This window comes from Anser anser, assembly GCF_964211835.1.
Source record: "Anser anser genome assembly, chromosome: 3".
NCBI lineage: Eukaryota > Metazoa > Chordata > Aves > Anseriformes > Anatidae > Anser > Anser anser.
The window spans coordinates 104,512,007-104,537,094 of NC_139722.1; the positions used below are offsets into that span (position 1 = coordinate 104,512,007).

Here is a 25,088-nt window from a genome sequence, read left to right on the forward strand (position 1 = left end):
CAGAAAATAAGGACAAAGCCTAATCATTTTAACAGGAGAGCTGCTCTACGAACTCCTCACAGCCCAGCCTCCTGCCCTGGTAGCAGTAGAAGCCAAGTCTAGGAGCTAAAACCAGGGTGGTGTACATTGCTGTTTATTTCCCAGTGTCTAGCCTCAAGTGCCTGAGGGCAGTCAGAGGTGGCATCTTTGCTTAAAAAGTTTATGAGGGGGTTGTTTGAAGAAGGGGAGTGCAATTGCTAAGATTCATGAGGCCTCACTTTTCCTGCTTCAACTGCTTTCATAGCTGTTACTCATCAGCAGCATCGTTCATTGTTCAGTATTTATTTGAGACTCATCATATTGTTGCTGTAAAGTAAAAAGTGCATCATCCATTGGCAGGATGAGGGGAACGCAGTACAGGCAAGAATGCAAACCAGAATGGACATACCTGATAGCTCTAGGAAGCCTTTGATTAAGTATAGACACGGAGCACTAATACATAGCTGTGAGGTAGGCTTAATGTTGTGTGACAGAGCTGAGCAACGCGTAGAGGCTGATTCTTATCTCACACCGGTTTTGACTCCTTTGAAATATTAACCTGCTTCTGCTTTTTACCGGAAGAAATGTCAAATGAGACCCAAAAGTAAAAAGGATTATGTCATTTATTTCTTTGCAGCACTGACCATTTCCATCTACTCAAAATCTGACCCATAATACTTGGCAGTCTACATGCCTCCTAGGCCTCTGTAACAGTAGTCATCTTTTTTTTTTTTCCTCCCAGAATAGCAGTTTTATGTTATTTTCTCCCAAAGGCATGGCTCATAAATAACTCTGCCATGCTTTATAACCATTCTAAATAGAATTTATACACGCTGATGTATTTTGGGGAATATGTTTAGTAAGTGTTTTTTTATTACACTATCTTTACATGTCCTAATAGTAATAGCTGTTGCATTATATTAGTTTCATCTCAGCAAAAATACTGGAATGACAGAAGAAAGATCAGAATGTTCTGTTTTCTTGTGACACTTGCTGAAAGGTTTGAGTTGTGATTCTTGAAGCATTGTCATCTGGGTGAGATGCTTAGTGAGCTCTCTGATGACTCTGGGTTACGTTAGGGAAGCATATCAGGGAATTATACCAGCTATCTCAGGGAAGTTTTAGTAAGAGTATTCATCCTTGATTCCTTGACGAATTCTAGTCTGCTTGATGTTAACTGAATTTCTCATGAAATCCACTAAAACATATTGCTTCCTTCCTTTTTTTTATAATTTCTTCCACCCTCTTGTGTTATTGATGTGTTCTTGGACAAAGTCTGTCTCCTAGTCAAACTTTGCATGCCACTGGGAAGGTTAAGGCATATTAGATGCAGTGTAGATTTAGAAAGCAGTGGGTAAATAAGGCTGCTGTGGGTACAGTTACTGATTTACTTTGATTCCTGAGAGGGAGAGTGAGATAGCCACCTGTGTTTTTCTTTCAGAAGAACTCCAAAGTTCTGAAACAAGATTTTTCTCTTACTCGAGATGTCACCAACTACTTTACTTTGAGTCCAGGAACCTATGCTGTCATTCCTGCTACAACAGAGCACCAAGATTTTGAATTTCTCTTACGAATTTTCTTGAAGAATGAATGCTACAATGAGTAAGATAATGATGAGTACTCCATACAGGCCCAGGCTTACAGTGTGCCATGATTTAACAATTCAATGTCAAGATAACTAATGTGGCAATTTGCTTTTAATGCACTCTAGAAGCGTGTTGGGAAGCCACAGCTTAGTGTTAAGTACCATGTTGAGGGGAATCAGCTGTATATAGTCAGATGCACAGGTGGCCACTGCACAACAGGGCAACAGCTCATTGGCAGCCATCGAGGGTCTCGGCTTTGGTACAAAGAGCCGCACAAATGAACAGCAGTTCTGATATATGCCCTGCCAGCTTGTGGGGAAATCTGTCTTAAATAAAAGGAGGACTGAGAGCTTCTTTTTCTTAATAGCCATTATATAGTTTCGTATGTTGTGCCGGCTGGACCCCGCATAGGTCATGTCCCAGTGGCAAAGAAGCAAAGAGCAGTGGGGCTTTGACCCCTTCACCCAGCCATCCAATAGGCAGGCCCACAGGAGCTCTCTGTGGGTATAAGGAAGGTGTTGAAGGATAAACTTAACAGAAAACTGATATCCTAGTTCATGCAAAGGCAGCTAGTATCACATTTGCATATAAATATCTGGGTGTGCATTATTTAAAGAGCAAACCCCAGCTCTCAGTGTTACCAAATAACCTTTGAGCATCAGATATGCAGTGCCTTTCCTTTAGTAAGCTTTATAGTGGAGGCGATTGCCGGTCTTACGTCATAGGCCCATATCTTAATAATGAGAGTGTTTTCTAGGCTTTGGCCTCTGGCAAAAGTGGCTCAGAACAAATTAGGCAACAAAAGGCAACTCCTTAGTTATTGGAAAACAAACGCGAGAAGTCTGTGCTCTGGGCTAGACTGCCTTCAGTGTGATGATTCATGCACAAGATGGCTCACTCCTTGGATGTATCTCTTTCCAGGAGAGCTTGTGATCCTTATACAGCTTGTTCAGTGAGGTAAAACATGGGCATGCTGTTCCCATGGGTCTCTGTAGCAGTCACAACATCGAGAGGCTTGTACAAGGGAGAAGGGAGCATTACCACCATGGGATCAGAGGACATACCACCATGAGATCAGAGGACACTCTGTGGGTTCTTGTGTGGGGCACTGTATTCTCTATCTGGGGTCTGCCATGTTAGCAGATCAATGCTCTGGAAGGGTCCATTTTCTCCCAGTGTGACTCTTTTAATTGTTTTTTAGGAACTCAGACTCCCTGCTCAGCCCAATGCTGCCAACGGTAAGAGTCCTGAAAACTGATGTAGATACTAGTGGTTGTGAATGGTTCCTAGGGAAAGCCACCTCTTCTGGCTCCCCTTCCCTATACACTGGATACCACTCTGCTTTTCTTTCACCACCCAGTAACTATCCCTCTGGCACCCCAGTCAAGGTGGGAGAGCAAGTGTGTGTACAGGCTGGGGTACCCCTCTGGAGTGATGAGAGTCACAGCGAAGCTCTGCCTCTTCACATATGTCGCTTTCAGAGCCTGATTTCTGAAGGAAACAAATCTTATACAGTCCCTTTGTTGGCCTGACTGTCCTTGCCACTTTTAATACATTGATCAACCAAATATAGCAGGGTGGAAAGCATTTCAAAGGTAGTCAGTTCTTGCACTGTCTATGAAATGGGTATGTATCCAAGAAGGAGATGGGGAAAAACTGATTTAAAACTCACAAATCAGTGTGATCACTTTTTAAAAGAACTCACACCTGAAAGAGGGGTTGTACATGTCTCCCCTTGGGAATGGCTTCATTTAGTGCTTGCACCCTATAAGGCATAGTAGTCCATAGAGGTGAGGCCTAAAGCAGATTTCTTCTGATTTTCACCTAGGTATCTTAGATGTAAAGGAAATTACACTTCAAAACTGGGTTCAGTCCATGCTGCTGTGTCACTGTTTGCTTGTAAAACCATGCCACTGAGCAGGCTCTTACTTACAGTGGTGCAAAGGCCTTCCCTTTTGATTCATTTTCCAGCCTGCAATTAAGCCCCATTAGAGGCGTAGCATAAATAGTGGCTTATCTTTTTCCACTGACAAGCTGTCAGTTTACTTGGCTGTTGTCATTAGCCAATGTTTTGACTGACAAATTATGGTACCCACACTTTCTGCTCCAGCTCAGGCAGTTGGGCTGTTCTTTCCCTGCCCTCTGTAAAGCTCTATTTGGATTTGCAGACTGCTGCCTCCAATCGTTTTGTAACTGATTTATTTATGTGCATACTTATTCTTTCATCCAGGTTGTACCAAGACAGAACCAGGACAGCTCCTATAAGACTATCTTCCTAAGATATGCTAAACAGGTATGCTATCTAAAGCATCTTGCTGAAAAATAATAATATTAAAATTGGCATGTGGACTTGCAAAAAGAACACTAATCTCCAATGTTTATATCAATCCATTTAGAAAAATGCTTTTTGGAAATGTAGCTTCATCTTCAAGTGAAAACCCCCTGGAAACAGTATTGATTTAACTGCCAAAACCCCCAGAAAAACGGAACATTCAGTTGGGATAGAATGTCTAGCTCCATATTTTAGAGCACTGGAGATTTATGGTTGTGCTGGTGATGGGCTTGCATATGTACTTTATTTGGCTTTGATTTGTTTATGTACAGAAAGTGATTAGAAAGCTTTGTGTATCCCCCCTCTCATCAGCATCATTTTGCCTTTGCAGCAGTTGGAAATCAGACATCAGTGAGTGCTTGAGTAATTGATTCCTGCTTTTTCTGAGCCAAACTATGTGCATTCACAGGAGATGCTTTTAATGGCTTAATAAAGCGTTATAAAGAAACTGCTTGACTTAGTCAAGAGAAAAAAAAATCACTGCCAAAAGTCTTTGCACAGTGGACCTCTTGCAGTTAATAGCTGTATCAGTGCATTAAGGTGAAAATGAACACGGGCTGCCATGTTGAAAGCTCTGGCAATGTCTCAGACAGAGAGACAGTCTGGCTTGCTGCTGGGTTGGGCTGCTCAGAGGGAAGCAGGCAGTGGTGCCTGTTTTCGCATCCCACTCACCCAGCTTCATGAAGTCCTGCCACTTGGTGACTTTCCAGCTTGGGGGCTGGTGAAGAGGATGTGGCTGAAGTGAGCAAGTGTTCCCATCACCACTGAAAATACCCCATGTTGATGGGAAGGCCTGTAACTCCCCTGCATACACTCACGGAGAAGAGCAGACGATGGTCCAGCAGCACGAAGGGCTTTGTTGTGCTCCTGGGTGGGTGCTGCTCAGGTATGAGCAGAGGTCCTTCTTGGTTGCCATGGTGCATAAGTATTTGGGGCAAAAGTGAGGCAGGAGAAAACTTTGCACTCACAGACCTCTTTGCATTTTATTCTGCATTAGGGCTCAGCTATCGATGCCTTGCAGCTGCGACAACTCCTTAATGAAGTGGTCCTGCAAGGTAAAGCTTTTACGACTCAGCTAATGTCTTCGGTACTTCCCTATCCTTAGTCTAGTGTAAATTAGACAGAGGATTTAGTAATGTCTTGATGGTCTTCAAAAAATCCTCAGTGTGTCTTATTACAATATGGGATCTTGAAGAATGAGACGTCTCCACTAATCTTCCTTTACGTGCACAGCAGTGTGGTGTTATTAAAATAAATAAATAAAATCAAAGTAATGATCACATGAAGAGGGCAATACAGTCCAGACCGGCTGCTGACAGACTCCTTGATGCACGGCCATCAGCAAAGCCATGCATCTGCTTGACAGCTGAATTTCACCCTCCCCTCCCAGTCCTGCCCTAGGAAGAGCCTGTGCTCCACAGACCTGCGGTGCTCCATTCTGACCCCTGATGTCCCCACAGTCCCCATGATCCCTCCTTCCTGCTCCATGACCCACCAGTTCTAGCAGGAACTCAGTCCCCAGCCAGGCTACTTCAGCGAGGACCACAGGGAGCTGTGTCCCATGCTCTCTTCACTGCCCCCCCAGCTCTGCCCTGGCCTGTGTCCCCGCTCTGCAGAGGCCTCAAGCTGCCTTTCAGCATTTCCCACACTTCCTAACCTACCCACCTCAAAAATAGCATGAGATGATCATACACAAATCTCAGATTGCTTCAGAACTCACTAGTTCAGCATGGCCGTTCATATCACTGCCATTTTAGTAATCCTTATTCCAAGAGTCTTCAGTTTCCATCAGGGTAGGCAAAGACTGTGCAGAGCAGCTATCTGTGAGCCCCAGCGGGGCACCTGTCCTTCAGGAAGGAAGCAGTAGAGGTGTCTGAGACACTTCAAACTCCTTTAGTGGACCTCAGCCTGTTATGTCACCCTTTTTTTTCTGTGAGCCTTCAGACAAGTGTCCTCCTTCCCTCCCACTGGTGGCTTGGATACACATCTGACACCCCCCTCACTCTTGCTGATTCCATTTGTTTTGTCAATCCTTGCAGATGAAATGGCCAGCCTTGGAGGAAAATTCAGCTTTGATTCATGCAGAGGCATTTTGGCTCTGATGGATGTATCCTTTCAAGCAGAAGCAATAAACTTCCCTAGTGCAGCCCATCCTTTCCTTGAGTTATGGCTGAGCTGAGCCTCCCAGTGTAAGAACCTGCAAGTAAATATCAGCCTCATTCCTCAATAAATAACTTGTCATGGAGGATATGCAAGACTTCGCCATGCATGCCCTAGCTCTGGGAAGTCTGCTACCTCCACCTAGCCGCTAACTCTGGGCTCTCACTTCCCAGCCTGTGGGACCCAGGGCTTTGCTACGCTTCACCCTCGGCGCAGGCCACAGACAGGGCCTGAGGTGAGGAGGCCGTGCAGAGCCTAGGCACAGCCCGGTGCTATCTCTTCCCTTACAGCTGAAACCACATGAGCAGCTTAAATGGCTTGCCAGCATTGCCAGCAAAGCTGGGGTGTGTATGTGTGGGAAGCCTGTCCAGTGTGTCTCCCCTATTTAGATGGATCACAGTCTTTTTACTGTTAAAAAGACAACATTGAAAATACATTGCTGGCCATTGTAAAACAAGAGGGCTCCTTGGTGAAAACATTAATTCTCCCTTGTGTTTTCTCCCACTTTGTAGTTCACTCTCTCTTTTCTTCCATGCCATGGAATAACTTTGAGACATTTTCAGACTTCTAGAAGCTGCTAGGGAACGAATGAAACTGACCTGCACTCCCTTTCTCTTTCTAGCTTTCTGCATCTAGCAAGCAAAAGAGATTTTTCCCCCTTTCCAAATCCCCTCCTGGGCTCAGTGGACACTGTGAATGCATGGCACGTGCAGGGAGCTGATGAAACCACTGCTCTGCTTTAATTCAAGATGGATTTTTTATTCTCTGTACATACAGCCTAGGTATAGTGTGACCTATTCTGGCCTGCAAAGACAGTATCAGCTTTTTTTTCAGTCAGTTTTCACCCGTGGCGTCCTGTTGCTCATGGTAGGGAAGTGTTTTCTTGCCTGCAGCATATGCATGGCTAAGGGCTGCTGCTGGCTTCTGAGAGCAGGCGCTAGGATCCACTCCTTGTACTCTTGCCTCCTTCATTGCCTGTTCTTCCAGGAGGACCCAGTCAGAGCTGATGTTGTGCTGCCCCATGCACAAAGGCAGGTCAGTGTGCACACATGGCCTGGAGCATGCAGTTCTGCTCCTCCCCAAGAGCTGCTGTGCTCTGTGGCTAGATGTCAGCTGAAGTTATCACTGCAGGACCCCTTGTGGTTAAAGACATCATACAAGTAGAAACATTTTGTTTGTGAGCACAGGTGTGAGCAGCTGTACAAATCACCAGAAAAAAAGTGAATTTAACTCTGAGAATAATGGAGACCAAAAAAGATCTTGCCTTTCTCAACACAAAGTAACAAACAGAAGCGACTGCATCTTAAGGCTTTATGTGAAGACAGCATTCTCAGGAATGAAGACATGATCAGTTTTCGCACTCATTAACTGTTCAATTCTTAACTAAATGCATAGACGAATTCGAATGGACGACTCACACTGCAGGAGTTCGGGAGCCTCTGGCAAAAACTCACCAAGTACATGGTATATGGGGGGGTGCTATCTCTTTTCTGCCTTTACTATACTGCTGGGTTTTTCATCACCAGGGTGCAGACACTCTGTGATATTAAAGTACTGTGGGGAAAAATGTTGTGAAGTTTGCATGCCTAGTGGGTCAGATTTCTATCCTCTCATGCAAAGGCCGAGAGCTCAAGAAACAGTGGGGTGTGAAGTGCTCTGAACAAGCAACCGAGGGTTTCCTAAAGCAGGGAACACTGAGGAAAAAGTGTGAAAAGGTAGGAAGGCCAACTGGGCTCAGAATTTGATGGAAATCTCTGTGTACCACCACTGGCAACTTTTTTTTTAAAGCTTTCTGAGCTGAAATGAATTATTGAACAAAGTCATCTGAAAAACATCACTTCCTCAGTGTTGCAGTTTGTAGCAGAAATGTGTAGGATGTGATGAAAGTTTTCTTGAGATAAATGTCTCTGCTCCAAGATAAGCATTAGCTCTGGAACCAGTGAGAACAATAGCTTGGTATATAGGGTCCCACCTAAAATCAGGCAGCTTGTCTGAGTCAGGTACTTCTTCCTCCAGTTTTTCTGCAGGAAGGGAAGACTTCCTGAAACTTCAAAGTTTGGTGGGATGTACTTTGTTTCATCCTCTCTCAGGGTAGCCTGAGGTCACATAGGACAATGGGGTGCCAGTTCTCCATTGAGCAACAATGCCCTTCCCACTAACAGCACCTCCAGTGTGGTTTGTTGAGAAAGATGACCCCATGCCATTCTGGCACGCAGGGACCCCTGGCAGATTTGGTGTGTCATAGACAATGTCTTTTTGTCAATGGAGGTGTAAGCATTCCTGTTTCTGCCTGCGCATGCAAACCACGGAAAGTGAGGGAAAAAGCTTTAACCGACCCAAAACTGGGATTTCTTATGCCATAATATATTGATCAGGACTGGTAGTAATGGGTCTGCTTTGTCATGGTTACTCCATCCCATCTGTTGAATTTCCTTACAGCAAATTTTTTAAGGAAGGAAAGCATCCTACATAATTAAATGTAGTGGTAAATTTGGGGAATGGTGATATGTACTTGAAATCTGCCATTATACTGTTTTCCAGGATATCTTCAGGAGGGAAGACAGAAATAATTCTGGATTTCTTGACATATCTGAATTGAAGAGTGCAATACAGACAGCAGGTATGTCCAGATATGCTTAGCAGCTCCCTTTTCTGTCTTTGCTGGGAAGGATGAAAAAGAGAGAGGAAAGATGAGTTTCATGAATAAAGCAGTTTGGATTACACAGAAGTGCCAGTTAGATCACAGTTCTGCTTAGAAGACTGCATTATTTCAGGGCATTGAGACAGAAAATTCATTTCAGGGAGAAGTCTTTTCCTTGCTGCATGGCCTTGTGCCCACCCATGCAGCATCATCCACCCTTTGCACTGGAGCAGGGGAGCCAACAGAGTGATGCAGGGAAGCACAACATTGGCCAGAGTCTGCAGGGTCTCTCTAGGTCATGGGCAAAATACACATCAGGGGAAAGGAGCAAGGAACACGCACATAACCTAGTTCCTGCAGTTACTGTCCATGGCAGTGACTAAGTCTATAAGGGAAAGCCACAGTGACAAACATTTATTTAGTTTGCACTGACCTCTGTTGGCTACACAGATGCTGAAACTTGCAGTGAGTGCATGGTACCCCTTCACACGAGCAGAGCATTTTAGCTGGGTCATCTCTCCAGAGACGTTGTGCAAGAAATACAGTTCATAGACAACAACTGTCTTGTAATTGCACAGTAGAGAAACTCCCATTTGGGTACCTGGAGCTTGGTGTGGTGTTGTCCCTGTGAGGAACCTGGTGCAAGAAGCACTATCTGTGGAAACCATCAGCTCAAAGGATGTGTACTTTTTTTGTTCCTGAGAGGTAGGCAGAGTGTTTGTGTATGACTAAGGAGTGCAGCACTAATATGCCAAATATCAAAACAGAAGCCGCCGGGCCAGTTCTGTTAGAAAGGCACTAATGTGTAAAACTGTGAGAAGTCCTGGCAGACAAAACAGTGCAGCTATTTGAAGGGATAAAAAGGCACTATTAAATGGCAAGTTCATTACATGTTAGACTATAAGCAGTTCTGAGTGGAGAGGGGAAAGAAAGTTGTAAACTCATTCTTACCATCTCTTGAGCCAGACAGCTGCATTTTTTATTTTTTATTTTTTATTTGGCTATGCATTAGGATGAGCTTGGTCCTGACTTCTAAGCAGGAAGGAGTCAGCAGCCCCAGAAAAAGCCCCAGAATGGCACTAATGTACTGAAATACAGCTCTAAGCCAGCTGTGCCCTGAAGTGTTCAGTGGCCAGCTCTTCCCAGCGAGAAACTGGAGCATGAGCTTAATTTTGACTGTTGTCCTAATGCTTCAAAGCATTATAATGATGGGTCAAATCTTCTGTCAGAGTAGAGCAGGCTAGCTGCATTAACAGCAGTGCTGCCCTGATGTGCAGGAGCACTGGCTTTAGATATTTACAGACACTTCTCTGGCAATACTAAATGCATCAAAATAATGTAAAATAGGGAAACATAAAGTCACTATCTTCAAGCTTGACTAAAACCAGACCAAGGAATCCAACAGATAAAAGGTATGGGAGTAAGCTCACCAAAAAAAAAAAAAAAAAAAAAAAAAAAAAAAAAAAAGCAGTAGCACATAACTGAAATATCTTGGAAATGGAGAGGATTTACACTTCAGTATTAATGAGGTTAATTGAAAGACATTGCCAGGTGAGTAAATTTCAGAGCAAGTGTATCCCAGACTGAACATGCCAAACTGTCAGTGTTTTACTATTGTAAGACATGGTTAGAGCATCTCTCAAGCAACATTGCCATGCTCAATGAAATCTGTTCTCCAGAGAGTTTGATTGTTTTCCCACTGCCTTCAAAGGGTTAAAAAAGAGATAGGATTCATTTCTCACTGCTACAGTGGTTCTTGGCAGGGTTTAAAACCAAAATCAAAGAAAAAATGTCATTAATTATATATTTTTAATTACTAAACTTTCCTCATAGAAAAATAATCTAAAATCAGTTTATCTTAATTTGAAGCACAAATGTTTTTCCTTTGTTTCAATATTCAGCATTGTGTGTCCAATTCCTGCTGGAGGCCTTCTCCAACTAGGCTTATGCAACCAGATTTTGTCAATGCTGGGTGTTAACCCACCTCCATCAGCTGCATCTCCCCCTACACAGGTGCAGAATATCATTTTCTTCTTTTCTGCTCACTCAATTAATCTGGCTGCATTATGAGTTCATTAAAACTGAAAAGTTTAGAACTGGTTGGAAAAAGCGGGAGAGCCACTTCACTTGCAGCTGAGCTGCTAAAAACTGGGGCTGAACAAATGAGACTTTCTGAAGTCTCAGAGAATGCACGAACTGAAGCTATCAGTCCAGTCCTCTGCAGAAAATTTCTTTTATTTAGTAAATCAGCTTTCAGACCAAAATATATTTAAATCATTTCTTGTGTACCCAGCACATTTAGGGTAGTTTTATTTAACTAATAAAAGACTCATTCTAAAAGGCAATTTTTGTTCATTCAGTTGAATATCAATTTCCATCCAAATAGACTGTGGCACAAATACTGAATAATCAGCTAATAAAAAAGAAATGAACACTTTACCATTTTCTAATATCAGAGAAAATGTACAAATTAAGAATCCTGGGTATGCTATACTGCATAATAGCATAAGCACAGGGTATTTCCCCACTTAGCAGAAAACGCCAGTGGCATTGTGCTATGCTCAGACTTTAACAGTTACGCACAAAGAAAATCACCCTTTCTAATAGAAAATAAAAGCTAGAATTGCAAAGTAAGATAATCCTAGAATATTTAATTGTGTTTCTTGCTTGCTGACCTAAGCCACAATGACTGAGTGACTAGAAGGGCTTTGATTTTCCATCACTCTACCCCAAATCTTGTTCCCAAGCCTGGGGGGAATCCAAGATGCCTTGCAGGGACTCAGAGGAGAACCAATCTGGCAGGATGCGAGGACTGAGGGGAGGCCACGGCTTCTTTGTAGCGTGCACAATACCAGCAGGGTCAGTCTGTCATCCTGCAGCGAGTCACAAGTGTTGTCATCCCCCTCTGCTCTACAGGTCTGGCCATCAATGAGCAAGTCCTGCACCTGGTGTCCCTGCGGTTTGGTGATGTTACCAGGAGAATCGGCTTCTCTGACTTCATGTGCTGCATGCTGCGCCTTGAAACCATGACCTGTGAGTCTTGGCACTCGGGCCTGGGGTCAGACAAGGGACATGGCAGCTTTATCACAGGGGAGCCTGCAAAGCCAGACGGAGTAGTGGAAGGAAGCAAAGAGAAAATTGCTGGACACAGTAATACAGGCCTACAGAATAGAGTGGAAATAATAAACCTGCCAAAAGTCCAGGCATGGTCCTGGCATCCCTATGGGCAGGCTGTTTGCCAAAAGCCAGGTTCTTCTGCCTACAGGGGAAACCAGCGTGGTGCTGGGAGAAAAGGGCTGGGAATACAGCAATGGGTACACTGAAAGGGGGCAGGAAGAAAGGATTCCCATCAGAGCCCATCAGAACACCTGTAGCCTGCTGCTGCACCACGCTGCCCAGGGAAGGAGCAAACCTAATGTATTTTCAGAGCTTCTTCAGGGGCACTGCTGACAATGGTTTTTGCTGCATGCATTTAGCCTGACTTCTGCAGGCTTATTTTGGAGCTCCCATGCACTAAGGAAGACTCATTTTCTAAAATGTCCTCGCACTGGTGCCCTTTTACACAAGCTTGAGCATCCTGTTCTGCAGCAGAGCTTCCTCCAGGGTGGCATTGGCAATACCACAGAAAGGACACTACCCAGTGAGGAGGAATGACACAACTGTGGTGGTTTTACCTTGTACAGTACAGTACAGTACCTTGTACAGACCCAGTACAACAACATGTCTCAAATGGAAGAATGGAAGGCTTTCTGTTTTGGTTAAAAGTCAGGAAGTCTAAACCACAACAAGAATAAGTGCCTTTTTCTTTTTTAAACTGGAGAGATGTTCCCACCAAGTTCATTACAGTTCTCTCAGCTTTTTGGTAAGGAGGAGGTGTGAGATCCTTCTCAGTGAAACACAAAAAACGATGTAACTTTCCAAGACTCATTGACTCACTTTGGAGAATTAGAAAGCAAGTATTCTTTATTAACAGCGCTGGGTACGTGGGAGATAGTACTTATCTCGATATAAGTACGTCGATATACATATTCATGCAATTTTCCAAGAAAGGTCAAGATTTATGTTAATGTTTCTGAGAACTCATTATCATATTGTCCCTCCTACTTCCGCATGCACAGTACCCTCTGGTGGTCACACTTCGGGGTCTTTCTAATGAAGGCTCTTAGTCTTCTTCACCTTGTACTTTTCTTTTTTCCATTTTGCATATGCTCTGTTGTTGTTTACCACTTCAGCAGTTTTGCTTTTCTCAAACTCAGCTAATTCAATTGTTTGAGTTCTACTTTGGGCACTGTGTTCCTTCTTCAGCCTTGATTTTGTGGCTAGAGCTGAGTCTTGTTGTGCGAGGCCTATCCAACGATTTAACAATTTCAGCAATCCTTTCAGCTTACTGTATTACATATTTTGTATTTTATACTCTTTGTTTCATCAGTGAGAAAACATTTCCATTTCTTGTGTTGTGTCTATCTATTGTCTGCCAAGGAAGGAGTGTTTATAAACAAAAGTGCCTAAAAATAAGGATAGTCTGTTTTACAAAAACATAGCTTTTACTACTATAATTATAAGCATTTTGACTAGAAATACCAATAGTTATATAAATCCAGCAATTGTAACCCATGTACTAGAACACTGCTACAACAATTTACCTCATCTTTGGAATGAGCTGGGTTTGGAATGAGCGGCACATGGAAATGAGCATTCATTTTCTGTGCATGTTTTACCACTGATGTTTTATGGGCCCCCAGTGGTCAGTGGATCTGCCTGGGTGATGCTGCCTAAACTTCCATTTTAAGAAAGTACAGAAGCAGCTCAGAAAGTCAGAACATGTCCTTATTTTAATACTTTCATTAAAATCAGGCAAGTTTTAAAGACCCATATTTTTATGATGTCACTTGCTGTAGACAGAAATTCTTATACCTAAAGCAGTACAATAGCATATTTTTTTCAACATCATAAAAATATCCTCTTACATTTTAAGTGCCAGTATAAAGACAACTCCTTTAGACTGATTTGGAAAATAATCTCTAAAGTTTCATTGCTGTCTGTAATAAGTCTCTAAAATGCTCTCAAGTCTTTCAGTTATCATTTTACAGAGGGTTTAATGTGGAATACATTTTTCAAATCATTGTGAGTAAGATTTTTAGAGGAGAGGATAAGGGAGACAAGTTTGAATAAAAGACAGTCCACCTTTATGATGATGTGAATGCAGCAGTGGAGATAAACCTGTCCCATTAAACCATTACTCATCCTTTCAGGATAGCCAGTGAAGAGATGAGAATCAAACCAAATGTAGCAGCTTCTTTCCGTACTCTATTTAACTGGAGGTAATGAAGTTGTAAAGGGGCAGCTCTGTTTAAAGGTAACTTCAGCATTGCAGTTTGTTCCTAGAAAGACTACTGAGTGCAAGTAGCCCTGCAAATACATCCTTGTCAAGGGACTGGGTGCAACATGGTGATTACTTTGTTCTACACACTTTCTCCAGAACAGTATAGGATGGATGCCTTTCATTGTGTTAGCCATGCCTTCTCTCTGCTCTGGGTCATATAGGTAGCTCTGATTGCCTGTGAGCCCAGGAAAACAGTGTCCTAGGGGGCTGATGAAGAATGGGCCCTTATGCCCTGTTCCTACACCCTTCAATTTGTCTAAAGCTGGATAGGTATTGAAACATTCATGAACTTACAATGCCCTTTCTATTCAGGGTGGGAAACACGCTCCTAGAGAAATGTTTTTACTGTTTATAACAGCACATTTCTAAGAGAAAAGTAATATCAAAATAAATAGGAACTTATAATACTGTTTCTACTTCATCCAAATTATTGGGTTTGAACATTTCTTCTAGACAAACAAATAGAAATATGCTCATAGAATATCAATATTGAATAGTTTAAATTTTCTGATGGCAACGTGTACTGTCAGAAAACTTTAAGCAATGTTAATTTCAAATTCTAGCTGAATAACAGCAGCATCTGCATTTATATTCCATGGAAAATGCTTGTAAGGCATAATGACTTCAAGAGAATCACTTTCCTCAGGCCACACCATGATTGCTCACTGCCAGGGAGGATGGAAAACGACCAACAGAAAGTCTCCTTGTGGGAAGATATTTTTCATTAGTTCACCATTTTCCTGTCATTCTTCAGGCACAAGGTCCTATCTAAACAAATTACGAGTAGATGAAAGCAGTCACACTGAGCACTCCTGTTCCTACATTAAGGGCAACGAAGCTGGTGAAAGGTCTAGAAAACAAGTCTTACAAGGAGCAGCTGAGGGAACTGGGGTTGTTTAGCCTACAGAAAAGGAGGCTCAGGGGAGACCTTATCACACTGTACGATTACTTTAGAGGCTATAGCAAGGTGGGGATTGGTCTCTTCTCCCAAGCACCACATGATAAGATGAGGGGAAATGGCCTCAAGTTGTGCTGGGGAGGTTTTAGTCGGATACTAGGAGGAATTTCTTTACTGAAAGGGTTGTGCAGCAGTGGAATAGGCTGCCTAGGAAAGTGGTTGAGTCACTATTCCTGGAGGTCTTCGAGAAACATGTATATGTAGAACTCAGTAGCATGGTTTACTTTAGTACTAGGTTAAAAGGTTGGACTAGATGATCTTAAAGATCTTTTCCAACCTGAATGATTCTATGATTCTATGATTTTTGCCAAATTCTGGACCTGTAGTTGGGATGTTTTTACAGGCTGTGATGCAAGGGCTAAGGCAGAGGGGTACTTAGCACAGAAATAAGATGTGGCTAGGCAAGACATTGCATGTGGACACTTGAGCAAGGCAGAGCATCCTAGCACAAGGACCACAGCTCTGCTGGTCGGCTGGTATGGACTTATTTTGCAGACTGCATTGTGTTCTTGCTTCCTCCTCACAAAATAAAATTTTCTTTGTTCTATCCCTAGGTGCATTTCAAAACTTAGCAAATGGTGGATCACAAATTTTGGTGACGGCAATGGAGGTAAGGATGCTTGTTCCTTCTTTCCAGCTCAACAGTGGGATTATCAAGTATGTTAGCAGGATGAAGCTAAAGGTGGTGTGTTAGTGCCATGAATGTTGCCATGAGTTTTGCTGCTGTCGTCAATAGTGGCAAAGGTTTTGCTTGGCTGTGTGCGCTTAATGGACAGCTAGGAAGTATTTATCTGGGGCTCTCCAGCCACAGTCATGCAGCCTTGCTGATGTGAGGACAGCTCTGTGGTGGCCATCCATGTCCAAAACACTCGGTCTTCCCTTGCTGCCCCCAACCAATATTGGTGGAAACATTGCACTGGGGCAAGACAAAACCTGCACCGCCCAGGCCACAGGGTGAGGTCAGAGGCATTGACTTGTAATGCCCAGGGTGCGTTCTGGGGACAAGGTTTGCTGAGCACCCATAAACTTGGTGCTCTGGGGCTTCATCAAGGTGAGGTACCGATGGAGTGAAGCAGACAAGGCCAGGAAGGTGGCAGCTGTGCCCAGAGGATCTCAACAGCACGAAGTGGGTAACATGGGGTCAGCTTGCAGTGGGGAACCGGGGCTGGGTGAGATGTGGCTGCTGATGAGCAGTAGGTGATGGCTGTAATATTTACCAAGGAGGTTAATATTAGAACTGCAGCATTCCCACAGGTTATGTTCGTAGCTGTGGTGATGCTTGGTGCAATGAACAGCCAGTGTAAGAGCATTGTGGTGCTGACCTGTAGCCTGAGAACCTGTCTGTGCCTGAGAGCACCAAAATTGGTGTCTTCAGTAAGGTCATCATGCAGGGCTGAAAAGGGAAGAAAACTGGCTATTTCCTCCTGAAAAGTACCTGCTCCAGTGGAGTATGATGGTGGTGGGAGTGGTCAGAACTGCCGGGTGTCTCGCACTGCTGGACTTTTCTAGGAATAAATTCATACAGCAACCACCAGACACCTCATGGCATGGAAAAGGCAGAAAATAGGGAGGTTTCTGGCTCCTCGGGAATTTTGGTGGGGGTGGGAAAGAGTGGCTGGGTGGGAGCACTTTGTGGCAGGGATGCGCAGAGGCAGGAAGATTTAGGGAGAGGGCGTCATTGCTCCAGTGCTTCACCTTCTGGTTGTCCATTTTTTTCCTACATTTTAGGGTTACTTATTTATTTATTTCCCTTTTCCTTTCAAAATACATATATAGTTTTTTTTTCTTTTTTTTTCTTTTTTTTTAAAGCTTATCTACGGTTTTCTGCTCAGGAGGCCTGCCATTGCTCTACCCCCAACGCAGCACCTTCTATCTGCAGCTCATCAAAGGGCTGTTGAAAACAAAATCCTATTTAAAATTATTGGGGAAAAAAAAAAAAACCACAAATGCGGCCTGCACATTTCAGCGTGTGCCACCGCCCCCGGTTTCCATGGCAACTTCCAGCCCCGCGCGGGGCACTCTGGGAGTTGTAGTTCCTCCACCACCTGGCCGTGCTGGGGAGAAGATTGCGGCCTCCCCCCCCCCCCAATCCCCTTCCCAGCGGGGAAAAAAGGGTGTATCGAGAGATTGTGGTTGGGTTTGTGCACAGTCCGTGCTTCTCTCCATAGGGTTTGTGGTCCCTGTGTGGAGTGTGTGTGTGTTTGTGTACATACAGACCCACAGGTAGATCACCATCCCTGCAGTGATTGCTCCTGTTGCAGCTACTGCAATTGACCGTGGAAAGTAACTTATGGAAGGTTTTTCTGCGCCTGAATTGTAATAGTGGGAAAAGACAGTCCCCAAACCCCATAACAGTTCTGTGCAGGACAAAAGGACTGCAGTGACTGGGTCCCAACCTGCAGGTACCAAGACACAAGTCTCAAGACTTAGTGTAGCATTACTATATAAATGCGAATTTTCTTTTCCTCTTTCCAGTGGCTGACTCTTGTTATGTACATCTGAAGACTTGTCCGAGCTCAATGTGGCTGGTGAGAAATCTCCTCAGTACTATACACACTGGGATGAAAGGGGTAGGTGCCCTTACGTTGGCCACTGTGAACATGAGTGGGTTGCTTTATCAAAAGCTCACCCTGAGTTACGGTTAGTTTTGAGAGGTAGAGAAAAGGTGAGAGCTGCACTGTGAGGAGGGCTGGGAGAGGTTGCCGAAGGTGAGTGAGTGCTACAAAAGGAATTGGACTTCAAGCAATTTTAATTTTATTTTTTTCTGGTGAACTGCTGATGGCATTATTGGTTGCTCAGACCACCAAGGGCTCAGTTAGCCACATGCTCTCTCTTTCCTCATAAGTTGATACATGTTCAGTAGATCAACTAGTAGAATTTATCTTTTTTGTCTTCTTCTGAGAGATGTAACTACTCCTTCATATCTTACATAGAACCAGCAAATTTAAAGCCAACTAGAGGGTTAAGGATATAACTTTTTTGCCAGTCTGATTTTACATTTTTAACTGAAGTGTGTAAATTAATTTACCTTTGAACAACAATCCTCACCTTGTGTTTCATTTGATGTTTATTCCTTTCATGTCAGGCCTAGAGAGTTTACCTGAATTTTCCAACTTTGCTAGTTGGTTCTAGTAAAGGACTCTGCTTTTTCCTACAAAACTTGTCCAGCTTATACATCCATAAACCACCTCAGCTACTGTGCTTCTGGTAATCCACTGGAATGCAGCTGTTCCCAGTTGCAATGGTAAAGCATTAGTGCTGGTCCCAGGCAGTTGGCAGTGAGGAGAAAACAGGGACAAAAACCCAATCCTTAGAGAAAAGGCACAATGAAGAGCCAGAAGCCTCCTGCCATTGCGTTGAGGTTGAATCCGGGAACTCCGTGAGCACTCTTGGGCAAAGTCACTCACTTGCCTTACCAACCGGGATCAAAAACTGAGTGAAGAAGAACAAAAAAACACACCCCCTTCTCCCCCTGGATCTTAACTGGAATTCAGGGACTGCATCCACATGAGGCTTCCTATAGTCAGGTATTGTGATAAATAATAATACATAAACAGAATTTCTGGTATCTTGCATCCTATTTCTGAAGGCAGTTGACATTGGATGCCAGATTCAGTGAGAAGTTAAAGGAGAAATACATAATCTATTGCAGTCCCCTGGGGAGAGAGTGTGGTAGATTCAGACCCAACTGCAGCAGCAGCTGAGCTTTGCTGCTCATCACTGTGATGCCTTCACCCTTCTGAGCTCTGCTTGTACATAGTTACTTACCTAAATGTTTGCCTTTTGCAGACTTGCCTTGGACAAAACACTTTCCCTTTGTCACAACAAAGCTGTATTTTGATGTATTGATGTTGTGTAGAAACAGGTTATTCATAACACAGCACCTGCCCCTTGCACCACACAATGTCATTAGGTAAATATGAGACTCAAAGGACCTCGTTTTGGGGGATGAAGTTGCTTAAATTGCTGCCTAAAAAGATATTCATAGTCTATTTAGTCTCCTTTCTTCCCTTCATGAATCATTCATAAACTGATCATAAGTTCTGCAAATATATCATTAATCATAACTTAACAGTTTTGAATGAAATTATACCTGTAGGGTGTTCATAAGCAGTTCACATCAGCTATTTGCCAGTTGCTTACAGCTGGTGATTGGGCAGTCACAGCATGGGCCCCTCAGAGAACTGAAACTCTATCAACTAGAGCCTAAAAAATCATGAGTGATGTGATGACATGTGGATTTTGTTGGAAAAAATATCTGTCGGAAAGAATACTCTCAATTATTTCTAAAGACTGACATCCAGCTGTCTGTGTTCTGAATGAGTCTCTTTGCCTTTGTTTTAGGTGGCATTTCTGCTCCTTGGTGTGAGACAGCTTGAAGCCATCCCGTACAAAGCCATCCAGGGAGCTCTTGAAGAAACAATAACTGTGAAGGCATGAAGTCAGGTTTTCTTATGGATATTCACTTATGCTTGATGGCACTCAGATGTCTGGACTGATGGTCCTTCTCAGGTGAACTGGAGTTGTTTTGGAGAGAGAAGAAAGAGATCCATGGGGAAGCTGGTAGTACTTAATGGCCTAGGCAGGCTGGAAGTGCTGACTGTAATCGCCTCTCATCTTTGTGTAAATAGTTTGGCTGGTTTTCCTGCTTCACAGAAGTTGGGAACTGCTCTGTTAACTCCATTGCAAATAAGAACAGAGTCAGGCCTTTTATTTGCAAGGGCTGTTTATTGCTTAGGTAATAAAACCAATTAAGACAGTTTTTATGAATTAATTCTTAATTTGCTTTTGTGACATTTCTAAATGCCAGAAAAAGATTGAAGAAATTAATTGTAATCAATAAATAACACCAGGAGCTTTACATTTTTGTTTACACTTTATTAAAAGAAAAGGAAGTCTTGTGTATGTTCCTCAGCTGTAGGGATTCAACTTTACTTGCTATGTAGATGAAGAGGCATATTAGAAACATAGAACATTGTTCAGTGTTTTTTGTCTGATTTCCAGCGTGTGCATCAGGACCGTTTGGGAAGAGACAAGTTTATCTGAATTGTGTTCTCTTTCTCTGTCCTGATGTCTTTAGAAGGGCTTCTTCAAATAAAATTGCTGCTCAAATGTTTAACTTAAATATGCTAAATAACTGTAGCCTCTCAGTAGCCCACACACAAACTCCACTTCCATACTTTTATCATGATGATAAAAGCATATCTAGTGATCTATTCCATTCAACTATTGAATAAAAAAAATCTCTGAAGTCTCTCTTTGTGTAAATGCCAAAAAGATGGATGCAAATGTTGATGGATGAAAACAATTCAGGGTAGTCATGGCAATATCATTCATACCATGCCTCACCCAGACCCTCTGCACAATTTTCCATCAAGGTATCCACACACAAGCCACAGATTTACTCATCTGGCAGTAAGATGTTACATGCTGGAGCAACAGCTACATCACAAGGTAAAGTCATTTTGCAGCAATGTCTCATTCTGCAGCTTGGAGAGCATTACTCATATAGGTAAGTCTTACGCAAGCAGGGGCACTGTACCCACCCTTTCACAGAAAATGTGGGGCAGAGGAAAATCAGTAAAATTAGACTATTCTGATATTTTTCAGTCATTTTGAAACAAACCAATAAGATTAGTGCATAAAGAGCAATTGCTAAAACCCTATTTTGCAGACAATATATTGCTTTTCCTGTATTTGGGATATATGTATTTGTTTGTATGGAAGGTAATTCTGCCTGTCATGAGACAAAGATCTCGTGCCACAGACTAAAATGTTCCTTTTTTATCAAAAAGCTAGCAGCAGACAACAGACATCCCAGGTAAGAAACGTCACTGATATATAAGGTTGAAATATGTAAGAGGGAGGTTGTCTCCTCCTCCCCAGACAGTGGAGATGGTGGCTCTTCTCCCACAAGGGGCTGCATCTATGCACATGCACAGAGGACTTGCAGCCTGTGACTGCTGCAAGCACTGCTGGATAGAAGCCACCTTTACCTGCATCACACCAACCCAAAGGCAGAGCCTTTCTGGCAAGTGTGGTTTGTGCCTACCAGCGGTCTCAGTGACGAATCTACATCTCCATCAGGTTTGCAGCAGTGACAGCCATCAAGCTGAACATAGCTGCCTGTCTGTAGCATTGGAAGAATTGGTATTCCACTCGATTTACACTTCCAACCAAGCTAATTAAGAAACAATTCAGGAGGAATCCATCGTTGTGACAGACTTGTTGATTAACCATACCACAAGCAAAGGCAAGGGTGTTTGTTAGCCTGGAAAAACCAAAATTGGGTCAATGCAGGGAAAAACGATTTGACCGTAATACAGCAGTGACTGTTACTTACAGAAGCACCAAGAAACTTAACTGCGTTTCACAAATGCAAGTGCCTACATTAAAAGCAAAGGCAGCTCGGATCAGTGTGGTGTTAGATAAAGAGGGGAAACTTTCATATCTCATATAGCTTTGCATGATTAAGCTGTGAAGGCCAACTTTATGGGGATGGTGCGCCTAGAATCACAGAGTATCTTGGGTTGGAAGCGACCTTAAAGAACATCTAGTTAGTTCCAACCCCCCTGCCAGGGGCAGGGTTGCCACCCACTAGATCAGGTTGCCCAGGGCCTTGTCCAACCTGACCTTGAACACCTTCAGGTGCTCGTCATAGTGCCTGATCTAGCAGGTGTTCCCAGAGCATGCAGCCTGGATTACAGCTTTTCCAAAAGGTAAAGACTTTAAAGTTTTGATGCCCACACCTCGATTAACCCATACTACTGTAATATGAGAATCCAGGAGGATTCAGGGCCGGTTCTGTACGAACTAAACCTCCCTTTCTACCTTGCTGTGCTAACAAGTTAGAGAAGAAAGAAACTGCATCTGTTTCTGTGGAATATATAACACACTTCTTAGGCCACAAAAAGGACACAACCTTGGGCTTGGCTGAAGGGGGCAAGACTGGGTATGACCCTCACTGCCTGCATCAGCAGTGGGCTGGTAAGCCTGTGTGCGGCCCAGAGGGACATCTTCAAGACGAGTAGCGCTCAGCTTATGCTGCTGCCTTCAGTCAGAAGGTGACCATTTCTCAAAAGAGGTACCTCTCTTTCTCCTGGTACCGAAGCTTAGGGAAACATTTAAAGCTGGTCAACGATGACCACCTGTGTTCAGGTAGCTCAGCAAGAGCACAGGCAAATATTGGGACCAGCCTGGCTTTTCTGTTACACAAGAACATCTGGATATTTCAATATAATAATGTACTTCTACCATAGCATTAACAAAAAATAACTAGCATTGTACTTAGCATTGTACTTTTATAAAAATATTTGTGGCTTTGCAGATTAATTGGTTCTGTTGTGTTAGTGGGAAAACTTAGGCATAGAAGAGCTACTTCTTTTTCTAAGTCAAGAGCAGAGCAATAGCCAATAGCAGAGCAGTCAATAGATTTTTTTTTTAAAAGGGTAGGATTTCCAAAACTCTCATTTAATTTTGACTGAATAACCGGAGGGCCTTTAAAAAGGCCCAAGGCTCAAGTGTCATGGTAGAAAGTTAGCAGCAGCAATGTTTAGGTCAGGAACAGATTCTTTCACCTTTTTGGCAATATCTGCTCAGATTAAATGAAGTCCTCTGCACCACTGATAAGGAGGCAGACGCACCCCTGAGACTGATGTCATCTTAATTTGTTGTTTAAGGTGTGTGTTTTAACTACTCAGTTATTAGAGAAATGACTTTATCTCATTCACAGCATATCCATTCCTCTTAAAAACCTATTTCTCCTGTTCTCACCCCTGGGAAGTTTAAACTTAGAAAGTTCAGCTGAGCAGATTATTTAAAGAAGGGGTTGTTTACTCATTTCCAAATGCTGGCTTGTTTATGCAGCAGCAAAGCCTCCAGCAGTTTTAGACGTGGGCTGCAGATGGCAGGATTGAACAGCAGACTTCTTCTGAAGGTCTGAACTCTGGTTTGCTCTCCAAACCTGCAAAAGCAAATATTTTCAAACAGGAGACCAATATATGTGCAGCTTCTTGTGGGTGTGCCTTGTTATACAATGTTCAGAGAAAAGCACCAAAGATAATCAGTTTCTGGGCATCTTCTGGTTGAGGAATCATTAAATAAATGGGGATTTTTTGGTCTGGAAAAGAGAGGACTAAAAGGGGAGGAGAGAAAAATTGACAGGACGTAGCAGGTACATTAGAAAGACCATTTATTGTCTCTCTTACATGTGAACCAGGGACAACAAATAGGTCAATCACTGGCGTGTTCAGATAGACAGAAGGAGGTGCTGCTTTGCACAGGCTGTCGGTAGTAGGGCTCGTTTCCACGTGACAGTGCTATGGCTGCCAAACCCTTGCAGCTCTTTGAAAAGCAACTGGACATCTTCACGAGAAAAGAAACAGTCGAGGGCTATCACTCTCAAAGGCATCTCCTCTGGTCACCAGCAGTTGCCTTAGCCTGGGCATCCAGGTGAGGGGATGCTGTGAGACACCCAGCTTTTGCTTCCAAACACCTGTTGCATGAGAAAAGCTGAGCCTGTGACCCAGCGACGTTGGCCAAGCTCGGGGGCCTTCAAGTGCAGAGCAAAGCTGGAGCAAGTAAACTCTGGGCTCGACATGTCTTTCCTAGCACAGTGTCTGGTTAGTGGGTGTAGATCTGCAGATCTATGTAATCTGTACCTCAGGTACCTCTTTGGAGGTAAACGTTTGAGTTAGCACCTTTCTCAAAACCTATCTTCCCTTTAAGGAAAATTAACTCTTTTCCCTTTTTTAATTAGGCTTTAATAGCATCATGGAAACAGCCCTAATTTGCTGCCACCTCCTGGCAGCTCTAGATTTCCTGTTTGCTGTTTAAATACCACCAGAGTGGCAGGAGTGGTGTTATCAGCAGCTTTTGAAGCCAGCGAAGGAGGAATAACATGATCTCAGTACTGCACTGCAGATGTGCACAGCAAGGCTGACCAGGCTGTGAAACTGAGAACTCTGCAGACCCTGACTGTCGTTATCACGAGGAAAGCAACTGTGTTGCCTCTCAGCAAAGAGAGAAATGCAAGCCTGCAGCATGGTGGGCGAGGGAGTGACAAGGGCTAGGGAGCACATTGGTTTTCTTAGAGGAAAAAGTGAGCAAGAATGACCTCAATGGAAAATTATTTTCTCTCCCTTTCTTTCTGCCTCATAGACAAATATAGCCTTACAAGTTATGCTAAGGCAGTTATCAAGCACGCTTGGAATGAGCAACTTGGGAGGCAATTTGTCTTTGCCCTTGGTTTTGGGCTTTTATTTCATTTCCTCTTGCCTTCTTCCCTCCAGCATGATAAGTCTCTGACAGCTGTTACACCTCAGAGCCAGCACAGCCCGTGCAGCATCTGCACTGAAGCTGTCCCTCGCCCCAGAGCTGTGACAGGCAGCCACGAGGGCGTAACTCGAACGGTGAAGCTCAATGCAGAACCACAAGCCCATCGCAGGACCAGGCAGGGGCTTCTCTGGACCAAGAGAGACGGTGGGACCCCCTTGAGGGGCAGCCACCAGCAACCCCTGGCCATTGTGAGTGCCATGAGAAAAACTACTGGTCTTCCAAGCATGACCTATGAAGACAGATGTGTTGAACTGGGGTTAAAAAAGATGCCAAGTGCTTGCACTGAAGGAAGAAACGTGTGGATTGAATACTATTAAGACTTTTCTAACAGTAAGCAAATGCTGAACTAGCCTGCCTGGAGATCTCTTGGAGCCAGTTAAAAATATCTGCCCAAAACAACACAAGCACAGGCAATTGTTCCTCCTGGCAGACTGACTGCTCACTGACAGGGCAGATGCTTTTCTTGCAGCCGTATTTCTGCATTAGCAAGTGGGATGAAAGCCCCAGTATAAAATTCACTGAACATTTTCGCCTGGAGGTAAAAGGCTGCAAGTGCATGGAGCTGCTCAGAAAAAAAAAAAATAAAATCCATTTTCCTTTGTTTCCTGGACAAGTATGGTGCCAAGTGCATGGCTTTGCTTTCTCCTCCACCAAACCAGTTGTGTCTGACTTCA

The 25,088-nt window shown here is 43.5% G+C and overlaps 1 protein-coding gene across 1 annotated transcript in view; it reads left to right on the forward strand.

Annotated features, from left to right (window-relative positions):
• Nucleotides 1–23,036, forward strand: part of CAPN13 (calpain 13) — a 74,414-nt gene extending 51,378 nt beyond the window's left edge. The window contains exons 14-25 of the mRNA XM_083831236.1: nucleotides 1,460–1,620; nucleotides 2,526–2,561; nucleotides 2,806–2,842; nucleotides 3,835–3,897; nucleotides 4,934–4,991; nucleotides 5,976–6,043; nucleotides 7,492–7,560; nucleotides 8,638–8,716; nucleotides 11,654–11,770; nucleotides 15,633–15,688; nucleotides 17,554–17,648; nucleotides 19,423–23,036. Coding sequence (XP_083687362.1) covers nucleotides 1,460–1,620; nucleotides 2,526–2,561; nucleotides 2,806–2,842; nucleotides 3,835–3,897; nucleotides 4,934–4,991; nucleotides 5,976–6,043; nucleotides 7,492–7,560; nucleotides 8,638–8,716; nucleotides 11,654–11,770; nucleotides 15,633–15,688; nucleotides 17,554–17,580 — 771 coding nt within the window. The 3' untranslated portion in view covers nucleotides 17,581–17,648; nucleotides 19,423–23,036. The remainder of the gene's footprint in view (nucleotides 1–1,459; nucleotides 1,621–2,525; nucleotides 2,562–2,805; nucleotides 2,843–3,834; nucleotides 3,898–4,933; nucleotides 4,992–5,975; nucleotides 6,044–7,491; nucleotides 7,561–8,637; nucleotides 8,717–11,653; nucleotides 11,771–15,632; nucleotides 15,689–17,553; nucleotides 17,649–19,422) is intronic.
• Nucleotides 23,037–25,088: the final 2,052 nt, after the last annotated feature.